The 19,423-nt window shown below is 40.6% G+C and overlaps 1 protein-coding gene across 3 annotated transcripts in view; it reads left to right on the forward strand.

The window, feature by feature from the left end:
- The window catches only part of LOC111870546 (proton channel OtopLc), a 44,929-nt gene that overhangs the window by 13,716 nt on the left and 11,790 nt on the right, over positions 1-19,423 (forward strand). For 2 of the 3 annotated variants that reach the window (XM_033753871.1, XM_033753873.1), the window contains 4 exons: positions 6,166-6,271; positions 14,326-14,551; positions 16,368-16,479; positions 18,512-18,629. In XM_033753871.1, coding sequence (XP_033609762.1) covers positions 6,166-6,271; positions 14,326-14,551; positions 16,368-16,479; positions 18,512-18,629 — 562 coding nt within the window. The remainder of the gene's footprint in view (positions 1-6,165; positions 6,272-14,325; positions 14,552-16,367; positions 16,480-18,511; positions 18,630-19,423) is intronic. The other variant, XM_023862913.2, reaches the window with a different exon arrangement.

The raw sequence follows: 19,423 nt of genomic DNA on the forward strand, positions 1-19,423 counted from the left end.
AGTGGGAGAAAAATAATGAAATAGGTCGCAGATAAATAGGGCGCGACGATATGTAGGGCCTACTGGATTCACCATGTTCAACTGAATAATCTCTTCTAATTCAGACTCGTTCTACCTGCCTTATCGCAAGGAAGGCTTTTCGAAAGCGTGTGCACCAGACAGGAGCATTGTCATTATTTGCCTAGTACGTGTCCTACGGATTATACAGCCGACTTAGGGCAAAAACAAGAACGTAAGATTGCGACTAAAACAGTTGTACTACGCACCGCCTATGTTGAAACCTGAAATAATGCCATGCGAGCTCAGCTATTCACTTGTTACACAATATGGCAGCAATGCGCAACAGTTGAGTAACACACGGCTACGTAGAAAGAAGTGAATCTGCCTACAAATGAATGATACCGCAAGGTAAGAGACCTTCAGAGGTCGTTGAAGGGACGTTCAACTCCAATATATCAGGAGGATTCTCAAGCCCGCAGGCAACCACGCTCTGTTTGCTTTGGGCATGATACAACTCTCCGGTAGTAGGACCTGAAGACTTAACACCCCTAATACTAAAAGCCGTCATTTGAGACGAACCTGAACTATTTCCATCCAACTGCCTGTCTAATAACCTATCTTTTAAGATCAACATTAACACTATCTTCACATTTCTTTCTTGGTCTTCCAAGTAGCTTCTTTCCTCCAGCTTATATCACTAAAATTCTGCAGGCCTATGTATTTCAGATTTCCGTCATATTCAGCCCATCGTTGTCATGTTAGTATTAAGCGTCACTTACGAGCCACATAGTTCCTCGTTATTCGGGGAAATTCCCACATTCAACAGTAATCTCCCTTATGTCCAGTACATTTCTGTGTACGTTGCTTTAAAGTATTCGTGATTCATTTGCATCATCTTTAATCACATTAAGATAAATATACGTTTATAAATACATAAAAGTGGCAAGACGATTAAGTCTACTTCACGTTCCTTAGTCTCGCGTGTGGAAAACGCAGTACCGTAGTTGATTGAAGCACTATGTTACAAGCCGGAAGGTCGCGGCTGTGAGTCCCGATGAGGTCACTGGATTCGTCAGTTAACCTAATCCTTCCAGCGCCACTACGGCCCTGGGGTCGACTCAGCCTCTAGTAAAAATGAGTACCAGGAATCTTCCTGGTGATTAAAAGGCGGCAGGTGCGTAAGGTTGACTTTATCGCCATCTGTGAGCCGACTGTCTAGAAACTGTGGAAGCCTCGACGTCTCACAAACCTATGAGTCTCCACGGTCTGTTACAGGGATAGCTTTACGTTTACCTGTTTGTTTTTAGTCTGCAGTGTTTTCCAAAGTAGAAGAGTTCGTAATAGTGCTTCTTTGGCTGTCATTAACACGAATTATTTACAATAACCCACACTGTGGACATTATCCATCTTCATGTTCTTATTTAAAACAACATTAAGGAGATTGGAACTCCGTCTCTGTCACCGGTGAAAAAGCCCACTCACCTGGGCGCAATCGATGCAGCCACTCCTTTCCTCCGGAAGGCAATCGTTGGGTTAATACATCGGGGTGAACTTTTAGATTTTTTTTTACGATTTTTTAAATTTAAAATTTCCTCTCCGTCATCAAACACTCTAAGGAATGAAGAGACATTATCAGCGCTACTCCCTTACAAAGTATGAAAAATAACATACGAATCGCCGTAAGAATCAGCGAGTCCTGACGGGAATAAAAGTGCCATGTTCAAATTGAGGTCTATAAGAAATTTCTTGGCACCGAAATACAATTCCATTGTCTAGAAACAAACGCCAAAGAAAAATGAGGTTCATGATAAAATTGAAAGAAGAGTAAACTCCAGAAATATTCATTATTGTTCAGTTAAGAAATTATTTGCATTTTGTCTACTTTTCAAAACTTTAATTGTAATTAGTCATCCATGCTTCAAGTGGGATTTGAATCCACGATCCCAGCGTTAGAGTGGGCGAAGGCAGTTCATGCCTTAAGCCGCGCGGCCAGAGACCTCTGAGCAAATTTAGGCAAGTTTCCCGCCCAAGTAGTTTCCAATGCCTCTGGTAGATGGGGGAAGAATCGGGTACCGAGGGCCGAACTCGTTGGCTGAACGGGGCTGATAGCACGCACCGGTACCGGTAGGGTATGTGCGACTGGTAGAATATCAANAGACCCTACTTGTTTGTATTTATATATGTATGTGCGTTGTGTTTGTAAAATATTATGCATAAAACAGACGGATTTCGAGTAAATTCCTAATAGACTAATAACAATACCATCGAAAGCGATCTTTAACCTCCCATTAACCTGCCACATTACAAAGGTCTTATGGGTTTATATCGCGTGACATAACCTAGACAGCAAATAAGGGTCATGAATAACTAAACTAAACTAAATAAACTAAACAAACTTCTCTAATATAACCCCGAAGAGAATTTCTCGGTCTTGACGTTAGTATTTGAATCCGCGCATAAAATTCCATCGATACGAGTTCAATTATTTTGGAGGTGAAACTTGCGGAGAGACAGACAGATGGACCCAGTCACTATTTGTTCAATTTATTATGTAGTGAACAGAACGTATAATTGTCTATATTGTTACTTGAAGTCACTTGCGAAATGCACGAGTTTGACCGCGAATGCAAGTTACATGATGATGATGATGAAATATATATAACAACGAGGGAGCAGACTAATATATGATCCACACATTTCTCAACTTGTCAGGAAGTTGAAAATTACCAGGACAGCAGTTATGTCGAAATAGCAAAATGGTGCTCGCCATTCTCACGGTAAAAGCTGGGAGAAAAAAACACCTACTTTCCGCTCTCACGAATTAATCTCTTTTGAATGATTAATTCCTGAATGCTTTCACGTTCCAACTGTACCGGAGTGACTGACTTATTTCGTTGCAATTATAAAAGGGAATGACAAACCTTTCGATATTAGAGAGGAAGTGAAAATGCTTGCGCTTGACACATTTTAACTTATCCCTGGTACTCAGGTGGCTGTATAACCCGAAGTTTCAACAACGCCCGCCATTGGACAGAGTTCTGCGCCAGTTTCATTCACCTCAAATCCTCAAAACACATTCGCGTGAGAAGAGTTCTGTGTGCTAGGATACAGTGCTGTGTAATCCGTTGAAAACCAACGGACGTAACGGTGGAACATGTCGCTTCCATCTTCAGGGTCGAAGAATAAACGAAGACAGAAATCAGCATGATGCAAGTAGTAAACAGAGGCCCTCACTGCCTGCTTTATGCTAGCTTCTTCTTTATTTTATTCTTTGAATCTGAAGATGGAGACAGTTCCTCCGAAACGTCCGCTGAATTTCAGCTGACTGCGCGGTGTTATATCTAAGAAGATAGAACTCTGTTCTGTGAGAAATTCAAATTTTACACATTTGTCTAAAGTGTATGTTCTTGTAACATTCTTATCGCCTTTTCGGTCTCCAAAGTAGCCATTTTCCAGGAGGTTTCTCGATCAAGACTCTCTTTGTACTTCTCTCCCCCCCCCAATTTTAACTATGTTTAACCGCAGCCCCTTGTATATCACTTTCCCAACAATATTACACAAATTATCAAAATCACGAAGTTCCTCATGAAGTAATATCCTAAGCTGCTATTCACTTCAGCCCTATTACATCCTAATATTTCCCTAAGCTTTTATATTTTTTTTAATTCTTGCATGTAATTGATATTATTGCCTGTAAGTAACAGACTACATTTCACACCCATACAAAACAACCTACAAAATCAATATCACAAAGCTGAAACCGCACTTCTTCAAAATTCGCTGTACAAAGAAACACAAAAGATAGATCTCATTCACTTAACTTCTTTACTACCGAGTACTGTATCACATGTGAAAGCCCAAGTGAGGACCTCCATTACGATAACGCGCTACCTGACTGAACCTATTGCTTACGTGCAGCACTGGTTCCATGATCACTGGCATGGGAAGACGGAAATACTCGGAGGGAAACGTGCCCCACTTCTATTTTGTCCATCATAAAGTCTCTTTAAGATCTGCAACCAGTGTTCGCACATTTCTTGATGTGGTGAGGCCGCGCCATAGCTCAAGAGGTCAGTCGCTGGCTTCCCGGGTCTGGTCAAGTGGGATCTGTGGTGGACAAAGTGGCGCTGGGGCAGGTTTTCTCCGAGTACTTCGGTTTCCCCTGCCAATCTTCATTCCACAAATTGCTCCACAATCACCCTCACCTATCATCTGGGGCTGGTACAATAGGCCAGAAGTGGCCGCAGTACAAGGGACTTAGTCCCACCCCACTAGCATTAAAAAAATTCTCGATGTGGTGAATATTAATACAATTTGAGGAAAATAACGACTTGTATGCAGTGATCATCATATTTCATGAGCTTACATATTAATAACTAAATAAAGAAAGAAATGAGAACATGAATAAGAAACTAATTATGAACGGAGAGGGAACATTTCAGCTTACTTCAAACGGCTGCCTGCATTCCATCATTTTCTCATCATCTACGTAATCAAGTAGGCACCGGTCACGTGTATCGAGGTAAACTCCTTTCTGTAAAGCCAATCTTCTCTCGTGTTCTGAAAAATAAACCGTATACAACACAATTACACAAACTCTCAAGTCATACTGCGGTCACCTATATGTTTACCTGACCAGAACAATCTGGTACCTTACACAATCTTAGCAGCGTATATTCTTACTTCACCCCTATAATGCCAAGATCGATTATATCGATGGTAAAAAAAATCATGGAGATATTTCACCGAATAGATCGGTTTTCTGTTAAGAAAGTTTCATTAACTAGTTCAGCAACCTTCTGGTGATATAGGCGTATTAGAGATCATGTAAAACAAATATTCAAACCTCAAAATTATATAGAAATATCAGAAAATGCGAGTATGTTATTTCCATGCCTTCAACTTATAACTACTTGCACATGGTGCTATATGAAAACATATTTGACAAAACTCCTTATTGACAGATGTCAGACTTGCATTGCTTTTGATTAAGATTAAGTTACGTGAATGACAGTCTTCAAATGATTTATATGATTTGAATTAATTTGTCTCCGTTTCTCTCTCTGGTTAGTAGAGACAATAAACCGATTCCAGTAGTGTACAAGCGATCTAAGATTATGGTTTCTTCTGTAAATTGGAAACTGTTTAATACGTATTCATAACCGAGCTCTGTCTATGTCTATTTCATTGTTTGGTAAACGTTTAATGCATAAAGTGATCACTATGCGGAGCCACAATAGTAAATAGACCTAATATAATACTGGTCAAAGGGAATGCATGTCCATACTATTGTCAGAACAAATAACTGACGTTATTATTTTAGTAAAATTTTCAGACATTTTCGTTAACCTTGTCGGGGGTGGGGTGGGCAATGCGCCTATATTTTCATAAGATGTCGGTAACTCTTTCCTGGTTAACGGAAATACATGTTCACAATATTGTTGCAATAAACAAGCAGTCGGATTATTTTCGCAGCTCTACAGTTTATAAATTCTTTAGTAACTTTCATCTTCGGCTATCAAGAATATTTCTCCCTAAAATTGTTAACCCTCTGAAGCATAAAACTGAATAGTGTTTAAAACTTTAGTTTTTACTTCGCATAAAGTCCTCTGCGCCTCCATGACGAAGAGCCATTGGTTCAATGTATTTAGGGAAATAAACATATTTTGTGGGCAAAATGCAAAGTTTCTTTAACGTTAAAATACAAACAATTGGATTATTTTAGTACAGTTTACTTTAGGAGTAGTGGGGCATAAAACAATTTTTCTCTGGTAGAAAAAAAAACAAGAGTGGCCTAAAGCCATACGTCTTTCCTATATTCAACCAAGTGCTACCAGCTCCCCCTTTCGTGGCTTGTTTTATGCTTTCTGAAGGATGAAACTTTACAGATTCCAGTAACACTCGTAGCGGCTGGAGCGTTATATGCTTGACGTAGAGGTTCCGAATTTTGTCGGGTTACCTGCTATCATGATTGACTTTTCTGATTTACCTTGTTGTATCCGGGCTAACAACGGTGCAGTAACTTTAAACAGGCCACAACAACATCTTCGCTCATTCTACTCAATTTATATATTTCATGAAATATTACATACATTCAGCTAGTGTAGTATAACTGTACAGACAGACAATTTAAATCAATTAATTAAATAATTTTTATTATTGCAGTTATCCAGTGATGGGCAGAAGATGGTGTTGCAGCTAGTGCTGCCCCAAGCGGGCACTGACAATATTAAACAGGAACCACCCATAACGCCGAAGTATATTCATTACGGTAAGAAATTAATTCTGTGTTATTAACTCTTTCAGTGTCACGACTCGACTCAGATCTCAAGTTCTCTCACGGCGTCTCTCTCACATTACGTCACAAATCATTTTCGGCCAGACTAAAAATTAAACATTATTCTTCTCCCTTGACGGATTAAGCTGCCTGGCCTGTTCTCATTCAGAATCAGTTGTGAAATTACGAATTTTGTAAGGAGCCGGTGGGACCCCTTGGACCGGGGGAGCCTTCCGACACAAGGCCGCTACCTACACAGGACAATATAAACTCTGAACAAATGCAGACAGATATCCACACCTCGAGTGGGATTCGAGCCCAGGATCCTAGTGCTCGAGAGGGCGAAGCTACCGCGGCCACTGGGATCGGCACGTAATATTCTGCGTCTCTGCTAGGGAATGCAGCACATCGAACAGATATTTAGAGCAATGTACGCGCCAAAATCTTCTCTGATGACCAACCATGTCAACGCTGAGATAAAGACCAACGTTTAAGAGATTTCCTCTGTCTCCAGCATTAGGGTCGGTGTGCTGAATTATCATATGCCCCCACTCTGTTAACTCTATGCTGCACTGGTATATGTACGAGTAACAGCGACGTATGGTCATTCAACACATCGACCCTGATGATGGAGACAGAGAAGGTGTCTGAAACGTTCATTTTTAACTTAGCATTGATATGGCTAATAGCCCCCAAATTCTTCAGCATATTCATTAGCAGCGAAAGCTTCAATACAGCAGCATATTCTGATATCTTTTGACTAAATTTTAAAGTACTAGTTGGCAGATTTTACCATTAGACAGCGATAAAGATGATTTTGTTTGATCTGCTGTTCTATACTTATAACGCATAGCGGAAATGAGCGACTTCTGAATACATGCCGACGGCACTACTTATAAGAAATCGTTATACACATGAGAACTGTCGTTTCGCAATTTTCATGTAAATTTCTTTCACCATATCCTGGGAAAAACATCGATGTATACACTATTTACTCCAACAAAAAATCAATTAAAACGCAAGTCTTAGGATTGACCTTAAATAATTATGCTTTCAAAGTCAATTATTTTGAAAGTATTCTGAAATTAAATTAAATAAAGCAATTAGGAGATAAATATTGAGAGATGAAGCAATTAAAGACCGGAAGAGATCGTACAATGAGGATCTTCATAAATTGTACTATTAAATTATAATTATGAGGAATAGAGAGAAGGATTACGATTACTACGGAATTCCTCGGACATATATGTATACGTACATTGCTTATAAACATTATCACCAAATTTCTTAATCAAACCGGAGGATTAGACGGGAAATACGTGTAGCACGCAAAGTGCCTTTGAGAACTGCATAAAATGCTCTAGTCAGATATCCTTAATTGCAGAGTCAACTTTGAAGATCTGAGCACAGCGGGAAGGATAATATTAAAGCGTATCTAAAAAAAAATAGGGTGTCAAGATTTTGATCGGATTAAAGTGCCTTGTGTGGACACGGCAATAGAACATCTGGTTTCTAAAACATCTGGAATTTCTAGATAAACTGAATGACTCTCGATGTATCAAGATAGACCCCCAAACTACAGCTCCTGGCACTTAGTTAATTAAACATTAAGCTATTAGTGGCTGTCAAGTAGCAGACGGTTCAAACCTCTAATATCAAAGTGCTTTATGGGACATGATCCTGGTCACTTCTGTCCGTCTTTAGCGCTTACAACCTAAACATTTAAGATTTTCCTTAACATTACCTTTCCATTAGCTTCTCGGCTTCCCTGATGGACACTATCGAAGGGGTTTCACCGCGAAAATTCTGTATATATTTCTTGCTTCTATCATCACAACCATGCGCCGAGTACACCATAACCTATATTTCACTACATTAACAATAGTAAAAGTTAAAAATATCCCTGCAACAGGCCGTGGAGGCCCATAGGGTTGTGAGACGTCGAGGCTCCCACATTTTCTAGACAATCGGCTCATAGATGGAGGTCAGGTTGTTAACCTTACGGGCCGACCGCCCTTTACCCCAGGAAGATTCCTGATACTCATTTCTGTTAAGAGACTGAGTCGACTCCAGAGCCATAGTGCGGCTGGAAGGATTAGGTCAATTGAAAAAATCCAATGACCTCATCGGAATTCGATCCCGCGACCTTCCGGCTTGTAGCATAGTGCCTGAACCAACTACGCTACCGCGTTTCATATATCTATATTCTAAATACAGAGGCAGCCGCGTTTCTGTAATATGGAACTGCTATTATTGTGACGTTACTTCGTCTGATGGCACGAATGTGTGTCGGCAGGAACCGCACAGAAGTGAAAGTGCAGACGAGCCATGGGAGGGTGACGGTGAAAGTTACAGCACGACAGTACTGGGATCGTATGGGGACATTTCCATGCCAGCATTTCTGAAGCAGTTGGCTTGCTCAAAACGGTAGACATATCAGTGAAGCTAAATACAGCCAGGCGTCTCATTACTAACAAGAACGAAGATTGTAATGGAAAACTCAAAATATGAACTGCGACGGCCATGCCATAGAAACATTACATAAAGAGGAGCAACAAGATTTGCACGCTTCACGAAATATTGTTACTGTGCCCAGAGCAAGGACAGCGAGATGGAAGAGGAATAAATATAGCATCCATGGGAAAGCTGAGAGATGCATACAGAATTTGGATGGGAATGGCGAAGGGAAAACACGACTTCGAACGCCCATTGATTGACAGGCGTATACTATTAAACTAGATGTTAAGGAACTAGGTTATAAGGATGTGGCTTGGTTTCAAGTGGTTCAGAATAGGGTCCTGTGGCGGGCTGTTGTTTCTACGGTAATGAACTGGCAGGTTCCGCAAATAAGCGGGAATTTACTTTAGCCTGAGTGACGATCAGTGTCACAAAGATTCTACTTCAGTGAGTTGGTTGGTTTGTTAGTTCCGTAAGGACAACCGTTTATTCCTTGCATACGTATTGTTCTTCATTATTTAATTACTCTTTTGTCAACTAATTGATAATATTTATGGAGCACAGTACTTGAGAAGAAATTTTTCTCTGAGATAGTCAAGCCTTTTAGAAAATCCGAACGACCATTGTTCCTAACTCTCCCTTATATCCTAATGTTCCTCTGAGCAAATTTCGAATCCATACAAAACGGAAGGTAAAATTATAAATTTTTGTGTTTCAGTTAGACAGGGAGACTGGAACTCGAAGCATTCCGAATCGAACAGTAGCTAACTTTCACCAAATTTAATTCGCATGAGGCAATGTTCTTTGTGATGATGCCTTGTTATCTCTTCGCCCAGTCCCCAGATTGCAGTATCGCCCCTTATCGATTGTCCGTGACTGAATGTTTAAAATATTCGCCGCTGCCCTTCATATCTGAAGGCCGTCTCCTCCATCAGAAATTTCACAAATTATACAGAGTCAAGCGTGTGTGTGTGTGTGGGGGGGGGTACGAGTTAAGCTTTAATAAAGCATGCTGGTCTTGTTAAGGTTCAATTCAGATAATCTCCTGAGGAGACTTATATAAACCGTAAATAATATCAGTCACAATTATCTATTTCTGGGCTACGAATCGAATTTGATTTGGCTCATCCTGGTCCGTTACACTAGCAATATTACGAAAGGTTAATCAACTCCGTCCAGTGTGACTCATAAAATGTTTTTTCTATCTTTCCTTTTTAATCTTTCATCCTTGACATGTTTCGGTCTGAGAGACCATCTTCAGAACGGTGTATCAATACGGGCAGAAACTACTATTACACTGTTTGTTCAATATCAATACATACATACGATATTACCACACTTGTAAACAGACTAATTGTAATAATTTATAAATCTTTTAATGTATTCACGCACGTCGCTGTAGTTGTTAAAGGCTCAGCTTTCATATTCGTGGCATTTTGATGGTACTGTCTGTATGTATTGATATTGACCAGACACAATGTAATAACAGTTTCTGCCCGAATTGATGTACCCTTCTGAAGATGGTCTCTAAGACTGAAACATGTCAAGGATGAAAGATTAAAAAGGAAAGATAGAAAAAACATTTTATCAGTCACACTGGACGGAGCTGATTAACCTTTTGTAATGCGACTCGAATCCTTAAACTCCTGAGGACAAAGCAGGAGTACTGACCACTACAGTGTAGCACTGTAGTGTATTTACAAACCGTTAGCTCCATTACTTCAGCCTCGGTCCACTGTCCCGCGGCATTTACGCACTAACCACCAGTGTTCGGAGTAGAAAGAAGTCATGTGTGTACTATTTACAAATTGTCAACTACGATATTTTGTGTCCATTAAGAGAACATTTGAGCTCATAATGTTCATACATTTGATACGATAGGTCTTAACAACATTTGTAACTCAAATTTGCAACATATTTTCACATTTTATTTTATTCTTTCCTTCCGTGACTAAAAATATTTTGCTTTAATTTATAGAGAATGTTAATTGGGAACTGCTCATGACGTGACGAGATAATTTGCAATAAGCGTCCACGATTTCATGCGAATCACATCGACCGCTTTCTGTTAATTGCCTCATTAAACCTCTGGGTTTCATGATGTGAGACCTGGCACAACTTGTGTCGGAGTACTAAGGCACAAATCACTTTGAGCGTCCAAGTCAACAAACAAACAAAAAGAAAAAGAAAACGAAACAAATCTCCGTGGTTCTAGTCCGCAAGCGAACTATACCGACCGACGCAACACCCTCTATCCGCTAAAGTTGGCACTAACTTCGCCGACAAGCAGCGGTCGCTCGATCGATAGCGTCCAAGTCTATAGATTAAAATTGTTATCAGTTTCATTTCAGACAGATTATGACGATAAGGACCATGCATGCTATCCCATATCTAAATAAATAATATCCTGAGGAGCAATCCTGATTGCAAATATGTCAGGATCGAGTAGATGAAATGACAAAATGCAATTTTCTGTAACAATGATCATTTCAGGACATGTCATACTTGGGCGGTTAGTCCTGGCTACTCTCCGTGGAGATTCGGCCTCAATTAACAGGGAAATTCATGCGAAATTGTAGTGAAATTTGGTTAACTGAGGCATTGTTTCTGAGAGAACTTAGGTTTTCCCCTGCCAATCATAATTTCAGCGATTATTTATGGTCGTCTAATAATGCCGATATGGTGGGTGAGGGCTCCAACCAGCCATCACATGAATTCTCAGTTGAGGCTTCACTTTTAACCTGGCACTTAACTGGACTCAGATGCTATATCATAAATGTCGTCAACCTGAGGCATAGGCCTTGAGGCCTGCTCTATCTCAACTGTTTTCCCACTTCTTCCTACGTCTCATCACTTTACTGGTTTGTAGTCCAAGCAAAGTACAACGCAGATGCTATATCACCTTCTTATTACGGGTTCTCATGAAGTGACCATTAAGATCTAAGAGGAATCTTATTTCTGCCTGTTGATTTCCTCATGTATCAAAGTGTCAAAAAAGCCGGGATTAACTAACTCCATGGAGCTCAGCACTTCTTGCGAAGCCGTCAGTTGCGCAGCTACTCAAGAATTTCCCAACGTTTTATGGTTCATTACAGTATTCACAAGAGCCCTCCACTGGTCCCTATCCTCATGCAGTTCAATCCAGTCCATACCACCCTATCCTATCTCTCTAAGATCCATCTTAATAGTATCCCCTCACCTACGTCTAGGTCTTCCTAGTTGTCTCTTTTCTTCTGCTTTCTCATCAAAATCCTTTATGCATTCCTCTTCTCCCCATGCATGCTACATTCCCTGCCAATTTCATCTTCCTTATCATTCTAATTACACTTGGCGAAGAGTACAATTTATGAAGCTCCTCATTATGTAGTTTTAAAAGGAGCTAATAATTATAAACGGAAGAAAGATCTTGTACAACGGAGTTAAAAATTGATATTACTTTTTTTGACTCTGGGGCGCAGTTCTAATAATCGTTCCGATTAGTAGAGGCAGACATTAGTAGCATTGTATTTATATCGGGTTAAAGAATTAGAGGAACTGGCCTCAAAGTAAATACTAGAAGGCATACACGGACATGGGATACCTTATTCGTCGCCCAAAAACTGAATTTTCTAGTGGCCGGGAGTAGAGTCGGCAAGTCAGTGAGCTATTTACTCGATATCTCTCGCAGCTACTCATGCGGAAGGAGAATATCATTTACATTGTGACGGCTTTAATTTTCCGGCTGCTGAACACAAAGATCAAACAACTTACCGTTGGCTAGAAGTTTCATTTCTTGTGACAAAGGAACGTACGGTTCCAGGATCATTAGACCGTAACACCAAAACAATTGACTGGCATGTTGCAATTCTTAATAACACTCGAATTGTATCCAAGCTATGATGACTTGTGATGTTCGTAATGTAAGAATTCTTTATTTGAAATGTATCAGTGCTCATGTAAGTTGAGGATTAAATTGTTTAAGCCTAACACCACGACGTCGAAGAGCCTCTAGCCAAAATGCAAAGAAAAAATTATAGACCAGCAGAAGCAGGCGGAAGCTTGCATAACTTTCGACCATGAAGATGGAAGCTATATGTTCCTCAGAAACGTCGAGCTCATTGCGAACTACATGGCGTCACAGCCCCAAAACCGCACTCGAGTTAATTTAATATTTTTCGCTACAAGATTATCTCCATAGCAACTGCGCAATAATTCACATATGGTTTGAATAATGACAGAAGATGAATCTTTCACTCGAACATTCAAGCGCTGAGATCTTCTGAGGAAAGAAGACCAGTGTTTCTTATTTAGTGTTACTATAAATGATTGATTCGTTTTTAAAACGCTATATTTTCCAAAGCATCGTACGTACAAATATGATTAATATATAAAAAGAACCGTAAACTTGCCAAGTTTTCTTCACACTCTGCAAATGTTCTATGTGTGCCCCTTGGGTCACACGACACACGTCCAGGCGGTAGTCGAGCTCGTTCCACACATGTTGTAGCATCATCCTGTCAATGGTCATCACTGCAGCATCGATGCGTTCCCTCAGCTCTACTAGTGTTCTTAGCAGTGGGGGTACGTAAACACGATCCTTAATGTACCCCCAAAGGAAGAAGTCACAAGGCGTTAGATCAGGTGATCTGGGGGGCCAAGTGAACAGAGCTACGTCATCCTCACCATCACGCCAAATCCAGCGATGCCGAAATTCATTGTTTAGGTAGCGACAAACATTTCCGATACCACCGCAAAATGCTTTGTTTACATGGCGGTTCTTTTCCGTACTCTCTTTTGAATGCGCGTTGCACTGCTATAACAGACAAACATTTCGCATACTCCAACAAACAAGAACTCTTTTATGCTTTGTCGCCATTTTGTAAAGGCATTGAACTCGTGCTGCCAACTGAGCACATAATACAAACTTGGTGAGTTTACGGTTCTTTTTGTATATCAATCATATTTGTGTGTATAATACTTTGGAAAATATGGCGTTTTAAAAACGAATGAAACATTTATAATAGCCCTGTATTTCGGTAAGTTATTTAACGACGCTCACAATATCGGATTATATAGCGTGGGATGATGATATGACTGATCAGACAGAAGCGATTTGGGAGGAAGCTGTTTTACCCCTATTCATGTACTAACTCAACATTTGCCTGTGACGGGAGGCCTGAGGTTACAACGAAAAATCTCTTTCACAATAACCGGTGTCCCGGCCGAGACTGCGATGTTTCTGGACGGTACATTTGGCACGCGGTAATGTTACAATATGTTATAAGCCGGAAGGTCGGTGGTTCGAGTCCCTATGAGGTTAATTATTTGTAAATTTACCTGATCTCTCTAGCCGCACTATGGCCCTGGGGTCGACTCAGGTTATAACAGAAATGAGTACCAGGAATCTTCCTGCGATGTAAAGGACCGTCGAAGCATAAGGCCGACAACCTCACCGCCAACTGTGAGACGATTGTTTAGAGAAAATGTGGGAGCCTCAATGTCTCACAACCCTATGGGCTTTCATGACCTCTTACAGGAAAAGCTTTACATAATTTTACCTTTTACATCCCTTCCTCAGCAGAACACGTGTTAATATGTCGTTTGTCTATCAGCAGATCTGTTCAAGCCTCGGAAAGGTTACCAACACACTCAACCAGAACTGTTCCCGGACACCCAGCAATTCTGCTGCCCGGGCAGAGGCCTCGGAACCTCCTGCTCAGAGATTTTCATCCCTGATAGCAGAGAATTAACTGTGACGTCACTGGGAGGCAGCAGCGGTATCCTGGACCAAGGGGATCCTCCAGCCACTCCGCCGAAGGAGAAGATCGAGATGTTCAGGTCAGTCACAGATGTCAAGGTCGCGAACTACGATGTAGAAGCTTCTTCAAATTTATTATTGTCAAGGGCATTGAAAATGTTACAGCGCATGGTGTGCTCAAATTTTGAGTATATACATATTGTCAAAGACGGGCTATGTGGTCTAATGGTCAGATTTCCTGGCTACAAATTCAGAGGTCCGGGTTCGACTCTCGGCGGTACCAGATTTTCTGAGAAGTAGTGGATCTGGAGCGGGGTCCACTTAGCCTAGTGAGGATAACTGAGGAGCTATTTCAAGGAAATAGTGACTCCGGTCTAGAAAACCGAGATTAACGGCCGTGGGGATGCGTTGTGCTGACCACATGACACTCTCTATCCACTAAAGTTGGCACTAACTTTGCCGAAAAGCGGCGGTCGCTCGGTAGGTATAGTTCGCTTGCGGACTACAGGTCACGGATTTTGCTTTTGTTTATGTATATTTTCAAATCCTCTTTTGAGATTTGCCATTCCTCATCACTTTCAGGATTTATTAGTTACACAAAGAAACGAAAACCAACTCCGTGAAGAACAGTCGTTGTGTAGCTCACTGTCACTCAGGGGTACAAGGAAGCTGGACATTACATGAATACGTTCACAAGGGCCCGTGGAGAGATGAAAACACAGGAAGCTCTAGCCGGAAGTTCTGATGGGTGAGGGAGGGCTGGACGATATACGAGGGTGTACTTAGAAGGATTAAATAAAAGACTTTAAAGAAATGGCATGTGGTGGTGCGGAATGGATTCAGATGCCTAAGAAGTCCTGTGAACTCGCTAACAAACCTTTAGGTTGCATAAGACGCCGGCAGTTTCTTTGCCAGCTGAGCGACAAGTCAACATAAAGGGGTCTGAGTCATGGAGTTGGTTATTTATTTTTCATTAAATATGCACCTATGAAAAACAATTTCAAATACAACTGTCGATCTTAATTGGGACTATATTTTCCGTTATCTGCTGAATTCTGCGAAAGAGAAGTTGTTTTTTTTTATTTATGGAAGCTCGATTTGAATTTAATGTAACACAAAAGTATACGGGATCTGACGGGGCCGAAGAGAAATTCGCCCAACTTTCAGTGGCAGAAAGGGTGACTTTTCTTTTCGGTCACTACCGGTAAATGTCCAGTAGGAAATTTCATTGAATTCCACTGAATAATTTTGAAGGGTTTGGACGAGATCAAACGGTGGAACATAATTAATCTCTCCCCTTATGCTTTGATTTAATTATCTTCCGGCTGATACCACATATAGATATATAACATAAGCCGATCACGGTGGCCGCGTGGTCTAAGACATGAACTGTTTTCGCCCGCTCAAACACTGGGATCGTGGGTTTGAATGCCACTTGAGGCATGGATGTCTATGTAAGTTTTGTAGATAGCGGCTTTTCGACGGACTGATCTCTCGTCCAAGGAGTCCTACCGACTGTAAATGTTCAAAAACCTGAAAAAGAGACCAAGGTCCCGCAAATGGCGGTACAGCCATTGATTAGATAGATAGATCTGTACATATCGTTACATGTTTTTTTATCCAGTTCCTGTTAACGCTGATTGCTGAATTGTATAATAAATCTGGCACACGGTTAAAGACAAGTATTTACTAATTTTTCCTCTAGTAAAGTTCCGCCCCATTTGCCCCCATAGGGATCACATTAGATTTTATCAGAAAGTTTTAGACAGGGTGTACTTAGGCCAACACAATTTGATAGGAATCCAGGAATATATTATAACAATTTTGAAGCTAGGCGGTCAGACAATAGCCTTGCCGGCAGCCTTCCTATAAAGAGCACCTGTCACATGTTCGCAGAGGCTACCTGACCGTGACACTGAGCTGTGTGTACGCCGTGTTCATCGTGACGCTGGGGGTAGTTATCTACGTCAGCGACATTGTCCTGCGAAACGGCACGCCTCTAGCCGAGGTAAGAAGCGGTCCTACGGCAAATTCAGTTATTTATTTATGAGCTCAACAGCCAGTGGCCAATTACAAAGTGAACTTGGCTGAAAGAAAGAAGCAAACACACAGAGTACAAAACAAGGCAATTTATACATCTGGGCAATGATGATGCAAGTAAAATAGCAATAATAACAAAAATCAAAGTTATCATTTAGGAGATGATGAGAGTAATCCAGTTATAAAAGGCAAAAATATCCATGTAACAGGCTGTGGGGATCCAGAAGGCTGTGAGATGTCGAGGCTCTCACATTTTCCAAACAATCAGATCACAAATGAAGAAAGCAGTCTTTTGGGATTTGGCACCGTGTATATGTGGTGTTAACCGACGTTTCGGAGGAACGTATCGCTTNCGTCGAGGCTCTCACATTTTCTAGACAATCAGATCATAGATGGCGGTGAGGTTGTCAGCCTTATGCGTCGGCCGCCCTTTACCCCCAAGTAGATCTCTGGTACTAATTTCTGTTAGAGGCTGAGTAGACCTTAGGACCATAGTGCGGCTGGAAGGATTAGGTCAGTTAAAGAAAACAAAACAATGGTCGCTTTGAGAAAGGACCCGCGACTCTCCGGCTTGTAACACAATGCCTCAGTCAACTATGTTATCGCGTGCCCTAGTAATTCAGATAGTTTCAAGTGTTTATTCACTTACGTACTGAGCTCAACAGCCAGTAGCCAATTGCGGAGTCAGCACGAACACAAACAGTAGCAATATGACAGCACAGGAAAAACAAACAGGAAACATCAAAAAGAAAGAATATTAATCAGTTTGGGCTTTAAACACTCGAATAAATAAAAACATCTATAAGTTTACAAACTGCATTTGCGGTTAAAACACGTCTAGCTGAAGGTCAGCGAGTGAACATACTGAAGTTAGGAATGTTCCGAGTAGAAACCCGTAGGCCGACTATTTCGAGGACAGAGGGACAACATTTAGTGCCACTAAAAATATTTATTAAGAACAAAGCGTAAAGTGACGACACCTGTTACGCAGTATCAGCAAATTTCATCTTTCCAATAAATTATCATTGTAATATTCCATGTCTTGGAAAAATCTATTGTGGCAAAGGGTTGCAAATTTTCTTTGTGTGCGCTGAAGTTTATTGGAATCAGTTATCATAACAGAGTTCCAAGCAACAGAAACATATTCGAGTGTAGATCTGACCAAAGCAAAATACAGCATTAGTAGACTCTCTAAGTAAGAAAAAGAGAATGTCATTATGCGAATTAGCCATAGTAATGTCATTCCGTGTGGAACAGAAACTCAACATGACGATGCAAATGAAGTTTGCAATCAATATGCACATCCAAATCCTTCACAAAATCTGCTGGAAATATAAAGGAATTTCCCAGTCTGTGCTGCTAATTCAGAACGTCCGTCTTCCTGGTAAGTGAGATAACTCTAATTTTGCTGGAATTAGGCTTCATAAAATTTCCTGAACACCACTTATGTACACAATCAATATCTGACTGCAGAAGTAAAGAATCACTAGGTGAACTAATTTCTTGATAGATTTTAAGGTCGTCAGCAAGATGAAGACTGTTTGAGTGATTCATTACGTCACATAAACCACTTATAAAAATATTAAAAACCAAAGGCCCTAAAACTGAGCCCTGAAATATGCCTGACTGCACAACAAAAGCCGAAGAAAGTGTACCACAATAATGTACATGAAATTGTCTCTTTGTTAAATAGCTGAGAAACCAGTTTAAGTAACCAGAAGATAATTAATAGTTATTGAATTTACGAAGATGCAATGCATATGGAATAATGTCGAAATTATGACTAAAATAAAAATAAACTGAATCAGTTTGACCTTTTGAAAAGACGTGTTTACGAAGCCTTTGCCTAGCAATGGGCGTCTCCTCTGGCTCCACTATTACAGCCTTCAGGCGTCATGTCATATTATTATTATTATTATTATTATTATAAATAAACACGAATTGAATTATTATTATTATTACTGTTATTACTACTAATGTGTCACGTTCTGTTATTTAAGTCGTTCAGCATCTACTTGGTGGTGCTGGGACTTGTCTACTTTGCCTTCCTATATGTGGATATTCGACGCTACCTGAGGAAGGTTAAAAGAAGGAACACCGTGTTACTGAGCAAGGATGGTAAGAAATTTCTTGCCGCATCTTTATATTAAAGTGACATAATAAGAAGAGCAAAATATGGAATCTGGAGGCAATCAGCAATAGATATGACTTACAAGTATATCATCATATTAATATCTGCTCATTTGTACACTGTGATGTATAATTCATTAGCAGAAATCAATAAAATGATACGTGACAACGCTGTTTAGTCACTGGAAATCTTGTTGATATCTCAGAAGATGTTGAGTTCGAATCTTGACCAAGATACTGGCTGTGTAGGATTTGAGTATCTCACAGCGGTGTTCATGTTCTGGGGTATAACACCATGTAGTCTGTTGAGAATCAACCCACGCTTCGGAGGAACATGTAACTTCCATATTCAGGATCGAAGAATAAACAAAGCATGAAACCAGCCCTGCTTGCCACCTGTCACGCTGGTCCATGCTCGGCTTACTCTTCGCCCCTGATGATGGAAGTGACATGTTCCCCGGAATCGTCGAATGATTTTCAATGGAATGCATGGCGTTGTATCCCAGAGGATAATATTATTTTTTAAAAATCCCATTGGTCTGTCTAGGCGCATACTGTGGTTATCTTAGGGTACACATTGACTACACACGAGGATTCTTTCCCATTGTAAGCAACGAACTTACTTGTTCGGACAGAATCTGCACTTGCTAACATTAATACCCACTATGAAAGGGTAAAGCTATCCCTGTAACAGACCGTGAAGGTCCACAGGGTTGTGAGACGTCGAGGGTCCAACATTTTCTCTAGACAATAGGCTTACAGATGGCGATAAGTTTATCAGC

The sequence above is a fragment of the Cryptotermes secundus genome, unplaced genomic scaffold (genome assembly GCF_002891405.2).
Source record: "Cryptotermes secundus unplaced genomic scaffold, Csec_1.0 scaffold117, whole genome shotgun sequence".
Taxonomy (NCBI): domain Eukaryota; kingdom Metazoa; phylum Arthropoda; class Insecta; order Blattodea; family Kalotermitidae; genus Cryptotermes; species Cryptotermes secundus.